Source organism: Armigeres subalbatus, chromosome 2 (assembly GCF_024139115.2).
Source record: "Armigeres subalbatus isolate Guangzhou_Male chromosome 2, GZ_Asu_2, whole genome shotgun sequence".
In the NCBI taxonomy this organism is placed as follows: domain Eukaryota; kingdom Metazoa; phylum Arthropoda; class Insecta; order Diptera; family Culicidae; genus Armigeres; species Armigeres subalbatus.
The window spans coordinates 154,964,939-154,983,954 of NC_085140.1; the positions used below are offsets into that span (position 1 = coordinate 154,964,939).

At 39.9% G+C, this 19,016-nt stretch overlaps 1 protein-coding gene across 2 annotated transcripts in view; it reads right to left on the bottom strand.

Moving 5' to 3' along the window:
• The window catches only part of LOC134211050 (G-protein coupled receptor dmsr-1), a 454,370-nt gene that overhangs the window by 8,168 nt on the left and 427,186 nt on the right, over nt 1-19,016 (bottom strand). For both annotated transcript variants that reach the window (XM_062687612.1, XM_062687613.1), the window contains one exon: nt 12,103-12,357. In XM_062687612.1, the coding sequence (XP_062543596.1) occupies nt 12,103-12,357 (255 nt within the window). The remainder of the gene's footprint in view (nt 1-12,102; nt 12,358-19,016) is intronic.

Below are 19,016 nucleotides of genomic sequence, written 5' to 3' on the forward strand. Positions count from 1 at the left end.
GCCCAGTTAGCGAACTGTTGCTGTATTAGCATTTCCATATCATTTTTAAAGCGTTCGACTTCGCGCAGAAGTAATATTACACTCATCTAATTAATTATAATGTTTTATAATTTATTGCTTTATCCAGGCTATTTAATGCTATAGTCACGACACGACTTGTACATCCACTCTGAAGATTTTTTTTTATTCAAATATAATTCTTAATCCAGATCCTATGTATTGCCTATGTATTTTTCATAATTATATTTTTGGTCCGATAATACCGTTCTGTTTTACTAATTTTATTATATTTCTAATACAGCATAATAGCGTTATTTATTGTCCAAAAATGGAACATATTATGCCGTTTTATTTTTAACGAGCAAAATTCAAATAACCAATCCAGCTTATCAAGGGCTTTCATTCCGACTCGCACAAATATATGAAGTCATTTTAAATGGATGTACATGATATAGAACAAATAATAAGAATAGGTCAAGAATGGCAGACACACTACTTACACGCACACCCATTGAACAAAGTAGATGGAATGAAGACCGTTCTGAATCTCAATGTCAAACTTGATTACACCCATTTGAACGAAGCCCATAGAAATAGCATAGTAAAGATATGTTCAAATATTACGTAACGCGAAAAAATGGTTTTCAAGAACCCCCACCCCTCGTAACAATCCACCCGTATCCCCTAAGCGTAAAGTAACTAATAAATTTTTTAACTAAAAAATCTATTTTTTACAACATTTCAAACACGATACGCGTAACAATATTTTGAAACACCCCCACCCGCTGTATTTTGTGTAACAAAAATTAAACAACCCCCACCCTCTATTGCGTTACGTAATATTTGAACAGGCCTTAATGCAATTGGATTGCTCTGCCCTGCCGGTTTCTCTCACCCAAAATAAATCAACAAACGGAATGAGCAGACATGAAATTTCGTACACAGACAACTTCCGAATGAGTTGTGCGGTATTTACAAATCAATGATCGACATTGATGAACGTGCCTCTAGACCCGCATTCGCAATTATAGTTCAATATGAATTGGATCCTTCGGGAGTAAGTCCCCGTAGACCCTTCACGATAAAATTAAAAGAGTTAATTAAAATAATTTTCTGACGTTTCAGCGGCAGATTCGGGATTCAGTAGGACGCGAGACGAGAAACTCTATCGATGCACAACTCCGGTGCGGTAGAAAATGTGTTCGTTTGCTTTAACTTTGTCGTTCACATCGCATCGGTGGATGTGGGTAGGTATCGTCAGATCTGTGTGTGCAGCGACGTGACATACAACGCAGGAAAGTTTTTGATAGCCAAATAAATTCCTCCAGAAAGGTAACGTAGATGAAATGATTGTTTTGTGAGACTCGCTGGTAAAGTTTTATAAATACGAACGACGGAAGTATTCAAATTGAATTGATTAATCAACATATGTGGAAGATTGTTTCAAACGGGCGATACTGATTGCAAATTTAGAGCTCGAGCTTTGAATTTCTTGTTTTCTAATTGACAATCTGCTTGCTAAATTTTTAAATGATCGAAAACGTTGAACACATTGAAAAAAAATCTTGAATCTAAAACACACTGGTAATAAAATCGATAACATTAAAGAGGAAAGGCAAGCAAGACGAGAACGTCAGAGTCTGCCAAATGCGGTGATGCACTTATGCAAAATTCAAACACTGTCACTGGCCATTTCATATGGATGAAGTGATATATTCAACGAACATTTCAATGTGATAAGTTACTAGTAACTTGAATCAATCTTCTTTTGTACATCATTAGATGGGGGATAGTTAGTGCTTGTTGTGTATTGGCGACTGGCGTTTTGAACTTCATGCTCCGATCGCATGCAATATGTATGCAGTTGACTTGACTTGCATACATTTCGGACTTGTAAGCTTCTGTAATGGCTTTTATGCTCATTGTCCATAGGATGATTCTAAATAATTCTGATTGGAACACTTATTTTCTAATCGGGTTTTAATCTTTATAACTTTTTGTTGCGCAAACGGCAAAACAGTTAGATTCTAGCGGATTATACCCGTAATATTGATATCATTTCTAATTCCTTTTGTTCAACTTACTTTTATCAAGTTATTTTGAGGGAGGGAAGATACTCGATTCTCTGTACATGAAGTATCATTGTGCCATAAAATTTACAAGGGTCCAATTGCAAATTACAAAACGCTTAAGGGGGCGAAAGGGTGTATGTGAGAGTGTCATGGCCCTTAAACATAAAACCACAGATAACAGATATTTAAGTTAGAACAAATTTTAATGAAAATCTTGTGTAAACTTTTGAATTGATATACGTTTACTAACTACTCAATACGTAAAACTGAGTCGATTTTCATATTTCGGACATGAAGTCGCAAATCGACGTTGGAAGTCGCAAATTTCGATTTGTATAAAAAAATCTAACCAAGGCCAGTCTCGGTTACAGTGACTCCCATTCACTGCCCGAACTATCGCTAACAGAATGTACGACAAAGGCGGACGCTTCAATAGTTATTATTCTCAAATGGCCGTCGCATACTTCAACACCTTTTCAAAGCATTTCTCTCATGCCCTAAACCGATGATGCTGGACAGTAGAATGGGGCATCATGGTCGTTTTTTTTTTAAACAGTGTTTTTTCGAAACCATTCGGGATCCCAAACATATTAATTTCCATATAAACCATATAAAACGCGATGCGGAAAGCGGGTACGAAGCAACCAATCGAGCCCATCCTTTGCACAGTTGATTGGGGCTCCAAAACGATTTAGAAAAACCTTGATTTCACTTGATTGGATGAAGTTTGCGTTTTTCAATACAACTGCGCCCACTCTACTGGACAGCCATGTGCGAATCTTACATATCACCAAATAATTTTGACAGTGCACCAAAACATGATCCATTTGAGATCACATATCGCCATTTGGGTGTCACCAGGTATGCCTTCAAATATGCTCTGAAGTCTCCTCTACATTGACACACGCCGGGCACATCGGTGCAGATATTGGCGAGAACAGCCGAACAGGAACTGTGTGAGGTAAAATTTTCCCTCTATAAGCTCTCTATCCATCCGCGGATCCACCTACCATTCGCCGCATTGTACCACTCCTACTGCCACTAGACCATAAAGTCCAGTTTCACCATCATCCTTACGTTACTAATTCCTCTTCGTTGATAGCACTTGATATTCTCTGCTAGGGTTATGGCGATAGGAAACATCTCACTATGGGGGATCTTCATACAAGCGAGCGATCAAAAATAAAATGTGGCTTTTAAAGCAAATTTTAACATAGTTTTAGCTGGATTTGATCAAAATAGCTAGAAAATATCATTTCTAGTACCCCTTCCTCTCTTTTAGGGAGCATCCATCAAATACGTTATATTTTTTTTAATGATAATTCGATTAATTGTCACATTAACCAAATAAGGAAGAATTATTTTATTTTTTTCTAAGGAGAAGAAAGGTTGTTGTCCACAAACTAAGGGGCCAGCGTGCCCCTCCCTCTATCCTTTTGAAGACTTTTGTATAATAAATATATAGGAAATGACGGCTTTGGCAGGTTTTGTTCTATTATTGTCAGGGGTTTTGACCAAATTTTATGAAATTCGGCCACAATATTCTTTGATATGCAAAGAATGTTTAGGCCAAATTTGAGCATAATTGGTTATAGAAACCCCCTGACAATAATAGAACAAAACCTGCCAAAGCCGTCATTTCCCTAAATACATATTTTTGTCTTTCTTTTGTGGAAAAAAAGTAACAAAACGCTTCATAAAAGGGAAAAACAACAAAAACATACATAAACCATATCGTGGTTGCGAAAGGCCAATGTTCTATGACATTTACGTGTATAGTTTTGAAAAATATATAAGCTTATATTCCTTATATTTGTTCCGAATATTAGATTTCCTAATTTAAAAACAACATAATTTTTCTCAAAACTTTTGGTTTATTTCCATTATTTTCAACATCATCATTCTTCTTCTCTATCAAGGTCTATGTCTTCAACAAAATTTTCTTCAATTTCATCAACGACATCCATGACGTCATCTAAAGTAGCAGAGGATAAATAACTTTTTGAATCTTCAAAAATCATAAAATTTCGCACTTCATCGGGATAGGTTAGTGAAACTTTTTTTTGACGTCTCTTTGTTATCCAAATTGAACTTAAAAATGGATCTGATTCATGTAAGGCACGAAGGAAAACGTCATGCAAGTTTGCCTCTCTTGATCCAGTACCAGTAATATATGTTAGCACTTTCCCATCTATCATACTCAACACAAATTCAAAATCAATGAGAATGTATTTGTCATTTGGAAGATCAATTTTAACTGGAGTTAATTCACAAATCTCTTTCTCTATTTCATGTTTGGTTTTAAGAATTATTTCTTTACTTTCTTTAATGAACTGTAGCATTATAGGTCTGCAGAATCTAATACTTTGGGGCATCTGATTGAGCCAAAATATGTTTGATCTATCTGCTAACGAAAATAATTGAATTGGAGTTAATGTTGATGAGAACACGTCTGAATCATTCACACATCCTTCCGGTAGTGGTTGATTATATTGGGAGTATCCAGTAGAACCGTCCATGCCCAGCAATTCAATAAAATCAAATCTGCAAATACAATTTGAGTCTAGACAATCTACTACATCTTTTACGATAACCTTAACAATTCTTTGGACTGTGTGCTCCATGAGAGCTTGCAATTTTACTTTAATTGTTGATCCTGTATGTTCTATTGAATCTTCAGGAGGAACGCATAGTTTTTTTTGCATCTTTAATGACATCGTAAGGCGGATATCGCGAAGGAGTGTCATAATGAATCGATTCATACTGATATTTACTTAAACCAGTTTCGATTAAAAACCCAAATGCTTCTTCTGGCGTCTTAAGCTTATATGAATCTGTTGAATGTATTCTAGAAAAGTGATGCTTGTCTTTCAAAAGTTGACCGATAACTTTGACTATATTGACATCACGTCTCTTGTACGCTGTCCTCCTGGTAAGCAATAATGCCTTTTCCACGGTATCTACATCGGGATTTAAACATTCCTTGTCAATTGTACGACGCTTACTTCTATCACTCAATTCCATAAAAGGCTTACCCGGTCGTCCGCGTTTTAAATACGTTGTAGAACATGTAGCAACATTTTTTCTTCTTCGATGAACTCGTCAATATCAAACTTGGTTTGCAACCATTCTCGGTTGACATACTCAAACCTTTGCGTACATCGAGATGCCTCCTTCCATTTACAAATGAATCTGCTTTCCAATTTGTATAGTTTCTCTTGCAAACGACACTTCATTTCTTCTTTTATTTGAAAACTAGTACAAATATATTCAAAAGCATTTTTAACATTATCCTTGCGTTGCAGCTTTGGATCGAAATTTGAGAATACCGATTTGTTATCCATTAGGCGCACTTGTCTTTCACTTCTATTTCAATAATAATATAACTCTGCACTCAACTGCCGCTTATGTAGTCTACTTGGGTACCTAATTACTAGCGGTAGGTATTCACTACAGCTCAAGACACTTACCTTTGATATTTCTTGAAGAGAGTACCCGCAAATGTGTCGATAGTGAAAGGGTTGAAGATTTCTTAGATATTCCTTTCAAATTGATTTACCTTGAAAATAGACTATTTTTGCTTGTTAATCATGCCTAAAACTGCATTTTCATTCACCTTAAAAAATGGGGATAATAATAAGGGTAAATTTTAATCAATATGACACGGTGAAAAATCAAATTGAAAAATAAAATAAAATTGAATTATCTCTGCTAATTGCAAATACTGGTGAAAAATTTCTTCGGGATATTGCAGTCGAAGCTTTACTCTTTATGTGTATCATGATTAGACCCGGGGAAAATTGAGGAAAAAAAAGTTCTTCACTATCGAAGTTGAAATTCGCGTTTTTTTAAAGAAATTTTTGTGTATCTGCATTTTTAAAAAAAATGCGTGTATACATTACTTTTTGCACACCATTTGAAAGCTTATACAATAACCGTTGTAACGATGTATTTAAATCATGGAAAAAATATGAAACAAGTATTAGAAGAAATAGTTGAAAAACAAACATTTTTTTCTGAAAATTTGCCTAATTTTTCACCAATTTTCGACTTTGGCACCTTGTATCTCTGGAACTATAGTACGTAGAGACTTCATATTTTGGATTTTTCCTAATCAGAATATTGGTGGTCTAAAAAAAAATATTTGAAAATTATTTGGGAGACATGACATTTTCGATTAATAACCGCCTGAAATCCTATATCTTGACGATAACGAAAACTGCTTCCGACGAAATGGTTCTGGCGATCGCGACTCGGAAGGCCATTAGACGAAATATGCTGTTCAGCTCCCTGCGGTTACGTTTCGTCTTGAGCGCAGCTCCCCAAGCTGAAACTCCGTACCTCATTATCGAGTATTATATTGCCGCCAAAAGACGCCTAATATTGCCTTTCGGACTATCGACATTTGGCATGATCCTTTTAGCCGCATTTCCGCAGGAACAGTCAACATGAGTGTTGAAATTCAATCGGTCGTCGATCATCACTCCTTCATGTCTCAGAGTCCGCACCGACGGTATGTCGTGCCCTTCAACTGTAATCTGCATCCACCATCACTTCAGTTTTGTGGACTCTGCAACTGGACTCCTTTCATTCAGGTTTCAACTGCGTCGGTCGTCTCCACCACCAGCAGTTCTACGTATTTTAGCAACTCATCGGTTATCATTAGGAAATCGTTGGACCTTATCTCTCACCGTACCGTCCGCATTCGTCATTGCTTTTTTGTATGCAGGGCATTGTAAGCCACTCGTCATATGTTCGTTTTCGTCTTCCGGTTTGCAGAGCAGATATCTCGGTTGCTTTGTACAGATTCAAGAAACGTGTCCTTCGCCACATTTCCTACCTAGACCGGATCTGTCACGACCTTTGCTGTTTCGCGCCTGATGGCCAAACGCCATGCATTTGAAGCATCACTCCATCTGTTTGGTGAATCGAGGGGTGAATCTCAACGGACACACCGACCATCCTTTTTTCACCTTGCCCACCTTGTGTGGCTCCAAATGGTTGGAGCGAAATGCGATGACAGCAGCTCTCCGTCGGTGCGTGTGCACGCCACGGAGATCTGACGAGAAGAGGCCTAGTCGTGGCTTGCTGCTCACCGATTGACGCGCTGAGGAGGTAATGTATAATCACACGCTGATGGTAACTTACTCAAACCCCACACACCTTAATTGACCTCAACCATTTTATGACAGCATCTGCCGGTAATTGTACGCTTTCCTCAGCCGGATCGTCATCACTTCACTCAGCTTGCATTACTAGGCCAGTGCATCCTTCAGTTCGTCTACCGACATGATGTCGTCCAGATATCTGCACTCGACTATTGTCTCCTGCGTTAGCGTCCTTACGTTTACTTCACTGCCAACGAGCAGCAAGCTCCCGGCGGAAACCCGAGTTCTTGATCGTGGGATCCTTTTCCAGCTCGAACAGAAACTTCCCCTTCGGAGTACGCCTAGTCATCGACAATTTCTCACCCAAGTACTTGAGCTCTCTCACCTTCCTTTGGATCGCAGCGTACGTCATCCTATCGCTCGCTTCCAATACCATTCCGCCCTTTCCACAAATGTAGCACAGTGTTCGTGACTGTAACAAACGCAACGCAGCATTTTTTAAGAGATTCTACAAAGTTTTACAATTTTCAAAATAAATACTCATCCTAAAGCTGTAGCTGTCTTGCAATAGATAAATCAAGCTCTATCTGGTAAAAGGGCGAATGTCGCAAGAGAGAATTCTCTTCGTCGACTTCCCCTCTTTTAAATAAAAGTAACAAGCTGAGAATTTCTTTGCAGTTTATCACCACAGAATGCAAGTTCGCATTGTTTTCTATCGTGCTGAGGTGATAAACCACAAAGAAATCAGCTGCTTGTCACTTTATTAAAAAGAGGGAAGTCGACGAAGAGAATCATCTCTTGCGACATTCGCCCTTATTCCAGCTAGAGCTTGAAATACTATTTTAAGGTGATTATACTATCAGTCCCGTGGTGAATTTTAAATTCACCACATGTTTTTCCACTCCCATCTTCAATAGGTAAAATACGACATAATACTTTTCGCACAGTGCTGATTCTGAAGTCGATTGTATAGCATAAGTCTAGAGTGCTTTGAAAATAGGTCGTATGTGCAAAAGAGAGTCTCTCTTTGGATCTATTCTCTTTCGATTATTACAAAACTATACAAAAGTTTACTTCGATTTTTTTGGCAGATAACCAAAGACGATAGCTTTGTCTATCATGCTGAAGTGGAAATGTAGCAAAAATGCAAAACTAGCCGATATATTGGCGAAAGAGAGCGCGATCAAAGAGAATCTATCTTTTGCACATTCGACCTATTCTCAAAGCAATCTAGAAGTAAGCAAATGATTCTACGATTGTATCACCACTATGCTGCCGTGAATCGCATATTTGTCCCATATGAATAGGAAACCCAGAAAAGATGGGACAGATATGCGATTCACGGCAGTACGTGTGTTATGGTTCTTCCAATCCGTGCTCTTGAAAATCGATTGTAGAAGCACGTGGCTTCCAAGATGGCCGATTTGTGGCTTTGTTGTATAACCACCTTAAGATTGTTTTATAATGATTAATTAATGTTGAGCGTCTGAGGGGAAAATGTTACAATTGTAAAAGACTTCACCATTTCATTTACTTCCACTATACACCCGATTCTTTTTTTACACGGGGGATGCGTTCCGTGTAAAAAAAAGTTTTCAGTTCAAAATTTTAAAATCCGTGTTAAAAAAGTTTTGCAAAAAAAAATTATGAGATTTTTTTACACGGCCGTGTAAAAACAGATGTATTCACTTTGTATCATTCTTTATTTCAACATGCCGTCAAAACAAGAAGTACTGCGGCGCATATTGTAAATGTTTCAAGCAAACTAAGATCATGGGAAAAGTACACGGTGGAACATTTTAAGCGTGAAAATGTTCGAAAACTGTCATTATTAGGTCTACTCAGCTCCATTGTATACAAAAGTGATTGTAAGGCCAAAGACACGAAGCAACTCATAAGCAGGATGAGAAGCAGAAATCTGGAAGTCGAAATGGCAGATCCGTACAGCGGTCATGTCATACCAGCAAGACTAAGCTGCGCCGAACGTCGAACCACGGACCATATTTTTTTTTTTTTTTTTTTAACGAAGGTAATGGAAATCTGCAAACAGACACCTGGGGAGGCGAACCCAGGTAGTGTGGGGATGGGATCACCACTCCCGACCCACTAAAACCAACTTCTTCCTCTCCAGTCATTCCCCCGGCCCGCAATTAAGCAATACTTCGGGGGATGACTATTGGGCATTGCGCCCCCTCCATGACGTACACAAGTGCACGTATGCGCCTCAACTCTTCGACACTCCCCCATGCAACACATTTGCACAAGACATACTGGCACCACATGTGCCTTTAACACTCACCTGCCTATGCCGCTTGAATGACTGTAGGGGAAGACCAGGTACCCTGCAGGGGGTATCCCCATGCCGCCATCTCACAGCATAGACAGTCCTCATTCAGTATGGTGCTCACCCCGTCCTGCAACAGAATGGCACCACTTGTCTACCAAGCCGGAGGCGACCCTAGGTTGGTGGCTCCTATGCCGCTCCTACCTCAGCTACGAGGCAGACCCTTTCATGTCTCCTATTTCTGAGGTGCCGCAGAGGCATTCACCCCCCGACACTCCTGCCAGTCATAGCGAGACTTTCGTGTCCCCTACTTCTGAGGTGCCGCAGAGGTATCTGCCCCCCGACACTCCTGCCAGGCCTAGCGAGACTTCACTCATTCCGTCCCTGACAGCCGGATCACACTACTGCCTAAGCAGCCACTCTGACCATACGTACCACGCGAGTCTGACTTGTGTGCTCGCTCATACATTCAGTCCCAATCGCTTGCACCACTTGTGCACCACTCTCTTTGACATTCAGTCACTCACTCAGCGGGGGTTGTAATACCCCCATCTCCCATTTCTATCCACTCTGTGCACCTCCTGTGCATCGTTTGGGCGTGGAACACCCGGCACGTCAGACGTGCCTAACACTCACCTACCCAGGCTTTGATACTGCCGATAGGTCTCCGTCAGGTACTATGCCGGTAGCACCCACCCACTGACATTTCGAAGCCCAGGTAGTCCTCAGCCAATGTGGTGGTCTCCCCATCCTGGAACGGGGTCGCACCACTACCTTACATGTCTCCGATTTCTGAGGTGCCGCAGAAGCATCAACCCCCCGACACTCCTGCCAGACGCAGCGAGACTTTCGTGTCCCCTACTTCTGAGGTGCCGCAGAGGTATCTGCCCCCCGACACTCCTGCCAGGCCTCACCAGACTTCAGTCATTCTAACACTACCGACCATGCGTACCATGCGAGACTTACTTGTGTGCTCACCCATACACTCGGTCCCTCATTCTGTGGGGGTATTACAAGTAATACCCCCAACTCCCATTCGCTTGCACCACATGTGCACCACTTGGGGGTGTGTGGGTACCACCCACTGCCACCCGCTTGCCGCCGAAGCAGCCCTCACTCTGTGGAACCTCCACAGGCTCCGTTAACGACCTGGCTAATTGTTTCACCCCCCAGGCCATTCATCCCTTCGGCACGGGTCGCCTGACACCTTGGGATTCGGGGTTAGGGGCTTGTATGCTTTAAGCGGCACACAGTCGCTTGATAAGGTTTGCTTGCGGATATGTGGTTTTTGGGAGGGAATTAGCAGCGCCCCCTGTTAACCCCACCACCTCCTAGGCAGAACCCCCTGACTCACAGACTCACGGACCATATGCTAATATTCATTAGTCAAATTTTGAAGACTAATGACAACTCTATCAGTTTGAACTGTACTTCTTTGTATTTTTTCCCTGAGCCATTCTTTTTTTTTAATTTTTTAGTTGCCACTATAGATAGTGGAATATATAGATGAGCGAAGATAAATCCTCTGTCTCCAAACGAACTGTCAAACGTGTCTCCAAACGAGCATGACGTCACGATTTCAATGGAAATGTTAAGGGCTGTGACGTCATATGCGCGTGTGCACGGTCAAAAAAACGACTCAGCCATGCTTTCGCTCATCTATAGATTCTACTATCTATAGTTGCCACCCATTATCATCAAATACCGACCTAACTACTTAGATTACTTGATATCACTTGTAATAGTAATGTTTTTGCTAAAGATGTAATCGATTTTTATTTAATAATACTCCCGAACATTTCATTTCATCGGATGTTGTCAGTTGGTTATGCAAGAGATTGCGATTAAAAGCTCGAACATACTCTTAAAATCAATGGAAAGTTAAATCTAGTTCAGTTCAAATGTGCTATCAAACAGTACCAAATATGCTCCATTCCTTTGCAGAGGAATTTTCCAGCACCTGCAGAGATGCCAAAAATGTTCATTTAACAATCCGACAAAGTGTCAGATTTGGCTAAGCAATCGATATTGACTTCCGTTGTTTTACGAAAATGGAAAAAAATAACGTTTTAGAGACAGCTTGAATTTCATTACCTATACCATGCCATATTAAATTGCCATGTTTCTACTTTTGGCTCATTAGGAAATATTCTAAATTTTGGATTTCACTATAATCTGGCATCACTTTACAAGTGTGATAGCATTAGAAACAGACATGCAAAACCTTCATTGGTGGAAAATGCTTCATCAAACAGGGATGCGTTCCTCGGCAAAGTAATTTGTTCAAATGAAAATTCCTTCCGCAAATACACATAAAAGGCAAAGTAAAAAAAAGCGCTCCGAACGAGATGGTTCAAATATTCCACCGTTTCCTCCAGATTAACTCCGGTTCACTTGTGCCGAGTTTGGTACGAGGCCATATCTGCGTTCTGTGCGCTGACAATATGCAAATGTTCGAAGTTTCAAACATGGTGAATGCAAGGAAGGGAGCATAGTGGATGCAACGCTATGGTTTATTTAATTTGACCATTGTTCTTGTTTAAGGAAGTTGGTTTCGTAAGTAAAATTGCGAATTGTGAATTGCGAAGATTTGCAGCGGATGCAATTTCCAATAACCACCTGACCGATTTTCACTTACCTGCTTCCGTTGCTCTGAGCTGGCGTCATTGTTGAAGAAGGGATCGTTATGCTGGTTGCAGCAATATTTTGACTAGTGCCATGACTTGGCGTTGACACCCCGGTACCATTCTTGCTGCTATAGTTCCCGCCCTGTTTCAGCTTCAGTCTCCGTTTGCTGGCCTTCCAAAGGACGTTTATCAGCACACAGCTGATTAACGTCAGGACTGCACAGGGCAGCAGCTTAATGATGACCGAGTGAATCCAAAAGTTGTACCTGCAAGGTGCAAAATGAAAACGGGGAAATTGAAAAACGTCAAATAGGAGATTGATGTGGAAAAGAAAATTTATGATTGGCTGGTAGGAAGGATGAAGTTAGTCTGGAAACATGTCAAATAAGTATTGACACGTGTATAACTGAATTTCCTAAAACCTCGATGATAGTTTTTCGTGAGCATGCGTTTAAACAGCTTACTGGCAATTATACTTTATCGAAGCATTCCAATCAGTGTTGGTAAAATCATTTGGAAAATTTACGTGTGAGTAAATAGCCGATAGCTTAATAGCCGAAACAATATTTCAAACTCAATCGGTCGGAATTTAATGTTTAAGGTGATTATACAATGAAGCCAGAAATCGGCCATTTTGTAAACCACGTGCTTTTCCAATATTTTTTTAAAGAGCACGAGATGAAAGAACCATAACGCGTATGGGGCTGAAATAATGGTAGGTCGTTTGCTTAGTTATGCTGAACAATCATAATTTGATTTTCGGCACTGTACGAAAACTATTACGCCACATTTGAGCTTTTGGAAATGTGTGTAGATAAACGTGTGGTGAATTTGAAATTCACCACGGGCTTCATTCTATAATCACCTTAAGCATGTAATTCAATATTTCCGGATGCTAGACATACGGACATGGTCATCAAGCTCACGAAGCATCAATATCCATTCTAGCGAACGGTCGTCTTCCCGAATCTCAAGGAACCGAGACCCAATCCATACTTCAAATTCACCCCAGAGAACACTACTGCCGTAATCTGAAAAAGTGACGTATGTGCCATTTTACAACATACATGTTTTTCTTTTTTCTGTTGAAGAGTATGATGAGTACTACTCGTCAACACCATTTTTGGAAAATGGCGTATACGTCACTTTGCCAGATTACGGCAGTCTAGTCCTGGGACTGCTGTCAACAGTTCTATTCAAATAACTCACAAATGCTAAAAGCTACTACTAAATACCACTGTTCGCTAGACTGTCTACTTTGGAAATCAGATGTCAATTCAGAAAAGTAATTTAGCCGTCATTCTTGGCCATAATGCAATGGGGATATCTTTCCTACTGGTAAAAAACGTGTGGTGAAATCTTGCCTACCGAAGCGTTTCAGGAAAGCACAGTCAGACTAAGATGGGCTGGACACGTTGTGCGTATGCCAAAAGAGCGTCAAGCGAAGATAATATTCAGTAGATAACCCGGAAGAGGCCGTATGCTTCTTTGAAGGCCGCGTACACGATGACTTTTTGCAGTTGAACAGGACCTAAGAGCGCTCCAGTGGAGTAGTGTATTCCATTCGGCGTAGGCTCATCGAGGAGCTGTTGCCCATCAAGTATCAAGTAAGTATCTTGGCCACAATCATCAATGAAACTGCAAGTCACCGCCTGGACTCAGATCTACACCATCAAACTCTCATGTATCTGTATATATCTATATCTATATTAAATATTAGCAATAAACAATTGCACAATTTTTCACAAAATAAATATTTTATTCATAAAAACTTTTCTTGAATTAGCTATTATGATCGAAATAAATAAATAACAATAGTAACAATAAATACATAAATAATGTCAAAACTATATATTGTTCCCTTTCATTTGTTACTCTTGAAAATGACACTTCTTCACAGAACGTGCCCCAGCTAAAAATAATATAATAAAATATAGTTGTGTAAAGATCTGGAAATAGTTCGTGAAAGAACGAGATGAAAGAGACTATGATCCACTCGAAAATTCTCGACTGTTTGGAGAGTTTGGAAAAATTAGGTAGCGAACAGGGAGTGAGGATAAAAATCAAATCAGTCTTACAAGTACAGCTGGTAGCAACGGACGCATCATGGAGTCCAATCCAAGCAACTCCGCTGGTAGAGTTTCCGCCGAAATAGTTGGCAATGATTCGGCCGATGCTCTTGAGCGTTCGGCTGATCATGGGCCCACACTGGGAATTGTACAGTCACTCTCAAAATTGAGCGTACACCATAGATTAGATGAATATATTCGAAAATTCCAAAGGAAATTTAATTGTTGGCTCGGTGGTTTTTAATGCATTTCAATATTCATCCCTTCCTTCAATGTATGCGTACATAAAATGGTTGAAATTTTTTTTCTAAAGTTCATTTATTTGAAAATAATCTCAAAATACGCCTATCAGATGTGACAAAATTGAGCGTACAGCTAATGTTTTTCTATAAAATTTCTTATTATAAACACGATTAATGTATTTTAAAATTGTTTTTCATGATTATATTTATAATAATAAACATCCGCTACTTAAACATTCAATGTTTTGAAATTAAACCATGTTTTAATCAAAATGGCGAACAAGTAAGATGTATAAACAATGTTATTTAACAATTCAATGCTGCTGGGCAAAATAGATGCTTTAAGATATGGATTTCACCGGCATCGTGTCTTATATATGATAGACAATCGAAATCGAGCGAGACATACGATAAATTTGGGAAAATTCAGTCGGTAAATGATGAAAACAGATGTAAACATACAAAGAAAACGACAAATGTTGGGAACGGCATATTTCAAATTAAGTATAACTTTATTTAAAAGTCGATGTATAGGTAGCTTATAAGCTCAGGACACTCATTAATAATAATATTACTAAAAGAGCAGCACACGGATACATTATAAGATGTCATATCATATTTGAAGACTCAGTCACCGTAGGAACAAATTTGGTTGAATCATTTAAATTCACCAAGATATCATTAAATAAGCTGCCAAACTCTTAAAAAAGTTTATTTTTACTCGCCACATGGAAATCATCCAATTGCATCCCTTATGGTAACAGATCGTGGAGTTTAATCCAAATTTAATTATGAAATTACGATTTGAGGCTATATTTACAATATTTAATCAGAAGTGCTCTACGGGGTTGAAAAGCTGTTTTTATGTTCGGTACCACAACATGCACCTTGTACTTTTAGAATTTGACTGTGAATGATTGGATTCAATAATATTACTCTTAATGAAATACCTGAGACAATAATCGAGCTTTAAAACAAATTTAAGTTAAAGAAATTCTAAATTTGAATTATGTCATTCCTAACATTTGTCGTTTTCTCTGTATGTTTACATCTGTTTTCATCATTTACCGACTGAATTTTGACAAATTTATCGTATGTCTCACTCGATTTCGATTATCTATCATATATAGGATACTATGCCGGTGAAACATACAAATTAAAGCATTTATTTTGCCCACAGGCAAAATGTTCTTACTTCGCACTTGTTCGCCATTTTGACCAAAACATGGTTTAATTTCAAAACATTGAATGTTTAAGTAGCGGATGTTTATTATTATAAATATAATCATGAAAAAACAATATTAAAATACATTAATCGTGTTTATAATAAGAAATTTCATAGAAAAACATTAGCTGTACGCTCAATTTTGTCACATCTCATAGGCGTATTTTGAGATTATTTTCAAATAAATGAACTTTAGAGAAACAATTTCAACAATTTTATGTACGCATACATTGAAGGAAGGGATGAATATTGAAATGCATTAAAAACAACCGAGCTAACTATTGAATTTCCTTTGAAATTTTCGAATGTAGTGAACTAATCCATACTGTACGCTCAATTTTGAGAGTGACTGTATGTTCCGCTGGTGACGATTTATCCGAAGCGCTTCTGCTCTCGGATGATCATATAGAGGAAGAACTTGATGAAGGAGAAGAACTGCACAGTTCTCCATCCGTTTACGACGTAAGTTTGCAAAAAAAAGTGTAATGAAAATCGTTCTTTAAAAAAAGGAAGAAAAAGAAGGAAGGCAAAAAACAATAATAGAAAACACAGGCTCCGGTGGAAATAGATGGGCCCTCCTTAGCCGTGCGGTAAGACGTGCGGCTACAAAGCAAGACCATGCTGAGGGTGGCTGGGTTCGATTCCCGGTGCCGGTCTAGACAATTTTCGGATTGGAAATTGTCTCGACTTCCCTGGGCATAAAAGTATCATCGTGTTAGCCTCATGATATATACGAATGCAAAAATGGTAACTTGGCTTAGAAACTTCGCAGTTAATAACTGTGGAAGTGCTTAATGAACACTAAGCTGCGAGACGGCTCTGTCCTAGTGTGTAATGCCAATAAGAAGAAGAAGAAGAAGAAGAAGAAGAAGAAGAAGAAGAAGAAGAAGAAGAAGACGGAGATCTGAAATAAAAAAGCGAGAAGACTCCGGTGGAAATAGACGGAAGTCAAAAATAAAAGAAAAAAAACGAATTAACTGGCTCCGGTGGAAATGGACGGACGTCAAAAAAAAAAGAATAGAAAAAAAAGAAAATGAAAGTCTAAAGTCCGAAAGTCCGCGAAATCTTCAACACGACTGAATCGACGCCCGGAATGCGCAATGAGCGTTCAGAACCGTTCTCTAACGCAATAGCGCGGTTGGACGATTATTTCGGATACAGAGCATATATTTTATCACAGAGAGGAAAGCTCATGAATTTATGTCAGTCACAAACCGAATCAAGCATCGAAATCGTCCGTCGTGTTGCTAATGCAGCAAAACTCTAACTACGGTGTCGACGAGGAAATGAAGGCGGTTGTAAGAGTGATCACAAAGGGTGCAAATGATAGTAGGATTCGAGTGTTAGCACACTGGGTCAGACATGGTACTATGAAAGATCTCATTGACCTAGTACGCGATCGGGAGTTGGAGAAGGCGAACGAGGAAGAATTTCAGAGGGCACACAGCCGTTTCGACACGGCAACTCTCGCACTGGTTTCCAGGAACCCTCAGCAGGTGCACGGAAGTACAAAAAAAATCCGCGTAAACTGGCGTGGTAAGGACTGTTCAGTTTATTAAGAGGACACTTTTACATAACGATATTATATAGTCAGATTGGTTAATTTCGATGAAGTATGTTTAAGCGTATATTATAATACACTGTCAATTAACTGTAACTTTTGAAAAGCGATAAAACAGTTTAAATCTAACAAAATGGCGCCTATTATCAAAGCTTCTTGAATTTTGCGTAAACATAAGCTTCCTAACAAATTTTTTTATAAGCAAAATTGACAGTTTGTAAAAAAAAGTTAATCGGCATGTCAACAAAATTATCAAGAAGATCGGAAAGAAACACACTGTCAATGATTTGTCGATATCTAGAAACAGTAGAGACTGTGACAGCCCGAAAACGGAATATAAACGGTTGAAGCTGTTGAAAATTCAATAAATTGAGATTGTTATGAAAATCACAAATTTCTGAGTTAGAATTGTTTCGTTGATAATTGGATTTCATTTCTAGAAGGTCAGACAATATATTGAACGAAAAGAAATCAGATTTCTAAAAAGATTGATGTTTTAAAAAACATCGACAATACAAAGTGTCCTCTTTATAAACTGAACAGTCCTTATGGGACATCCACGAGGCACTCGTGGTTCTAGAAGAGGAACGAGAGGTTTTAATCAAGGTGTTTTGCACAGTCAACGTAGTACACCCTGCAGGTGCGGCAGTGTATATCACCAACATTGTTCATGTCCTAATGCCGACAAAGTATGCCATACGCGTAGAAGAATTGGGCACATAGCTCATGTTTGTTCGGCACCTAATGAAAAGGCTCAAAACAGAACGTGGGAGCGACCAGCCGACCTTGAAGATTGTGGTGGTCCAAAGAAAATTGCTGCTATTGCAAACCCATCGGAGGAGCATTAGATTACCAATGAGGTACGGGGCAGCAGAGACTATGTCCAAGGGCTTGACGATCACTCCCCAGGCCATCTGCGAGTTGTGTGGCTTGCCTAGGATGTGGTGGGGTCTGACAGTGGGCCTTGTTAAACTCCTATAAAAAGCTGCATGTATCCGCAAGTAGGCCCCACCAAAGCGACCGTGTGCCGCTCAAAGCGCACAAGCCCAAGTCCTGGTGTTAGGTGGGACGCTAAACAGCCCTGACACGACGGCCCTCCGACGAGACAGGAGGTTTGCGCAGGCCCAATAAGCCGCCTGTAAAACCAATAATTACGAACAATATAAGAGATAATGCGACTCGATATAATCGGCAAAGACCTAGGCGACGAATAAAGGATCACGATTGGAAGCTTGGAATATGGAACTGCAAGTCGCTAGGTTTCGCAGGTTGCGACAGGATGATCTACGATGAATTACATCCCCGCAACTTCGACGTCGTGGCGCTGCAGGAGATTTGCTGGACAGGACAGAAAGTGTGGAAAAGCGGGCATCGAGCGGCTACCTTCTACCAAAGCTGTGGCACCACCAACGAGCTGGGAACCGGCTGGGTAAGATGCGCCAACGCGTGATTGGGTGGCAGCCAATCAACGCAAGGATGTGCAAGCTGAGGATAAAAGGCCGTTTCTTCAACTATAGCATCATCAACGTGCACTGCCCTCACGAAGGGAGACCTGACGACGAGAAAGAAGCGTTCTACGCACAGCTGGAGCAGACATACGATGGATGCCCACTGCGGGACGTCAAAATCGTCATCGGCGACATGAACGCACAGGTAGGAAGGGAGGAAATGTATAGACTGGTCATCGGACCGGATAGTCTGCAAACCGTTTCGAATGACAACGGCCAACGATGCTTAAACTTCGCAGCCTCCCGCGGAATGGTAGTCCGAAGCACCTTCTTTCCCCGCAAAAATATCCACAAGGCCACGTGGAGATCACCTAACCAAG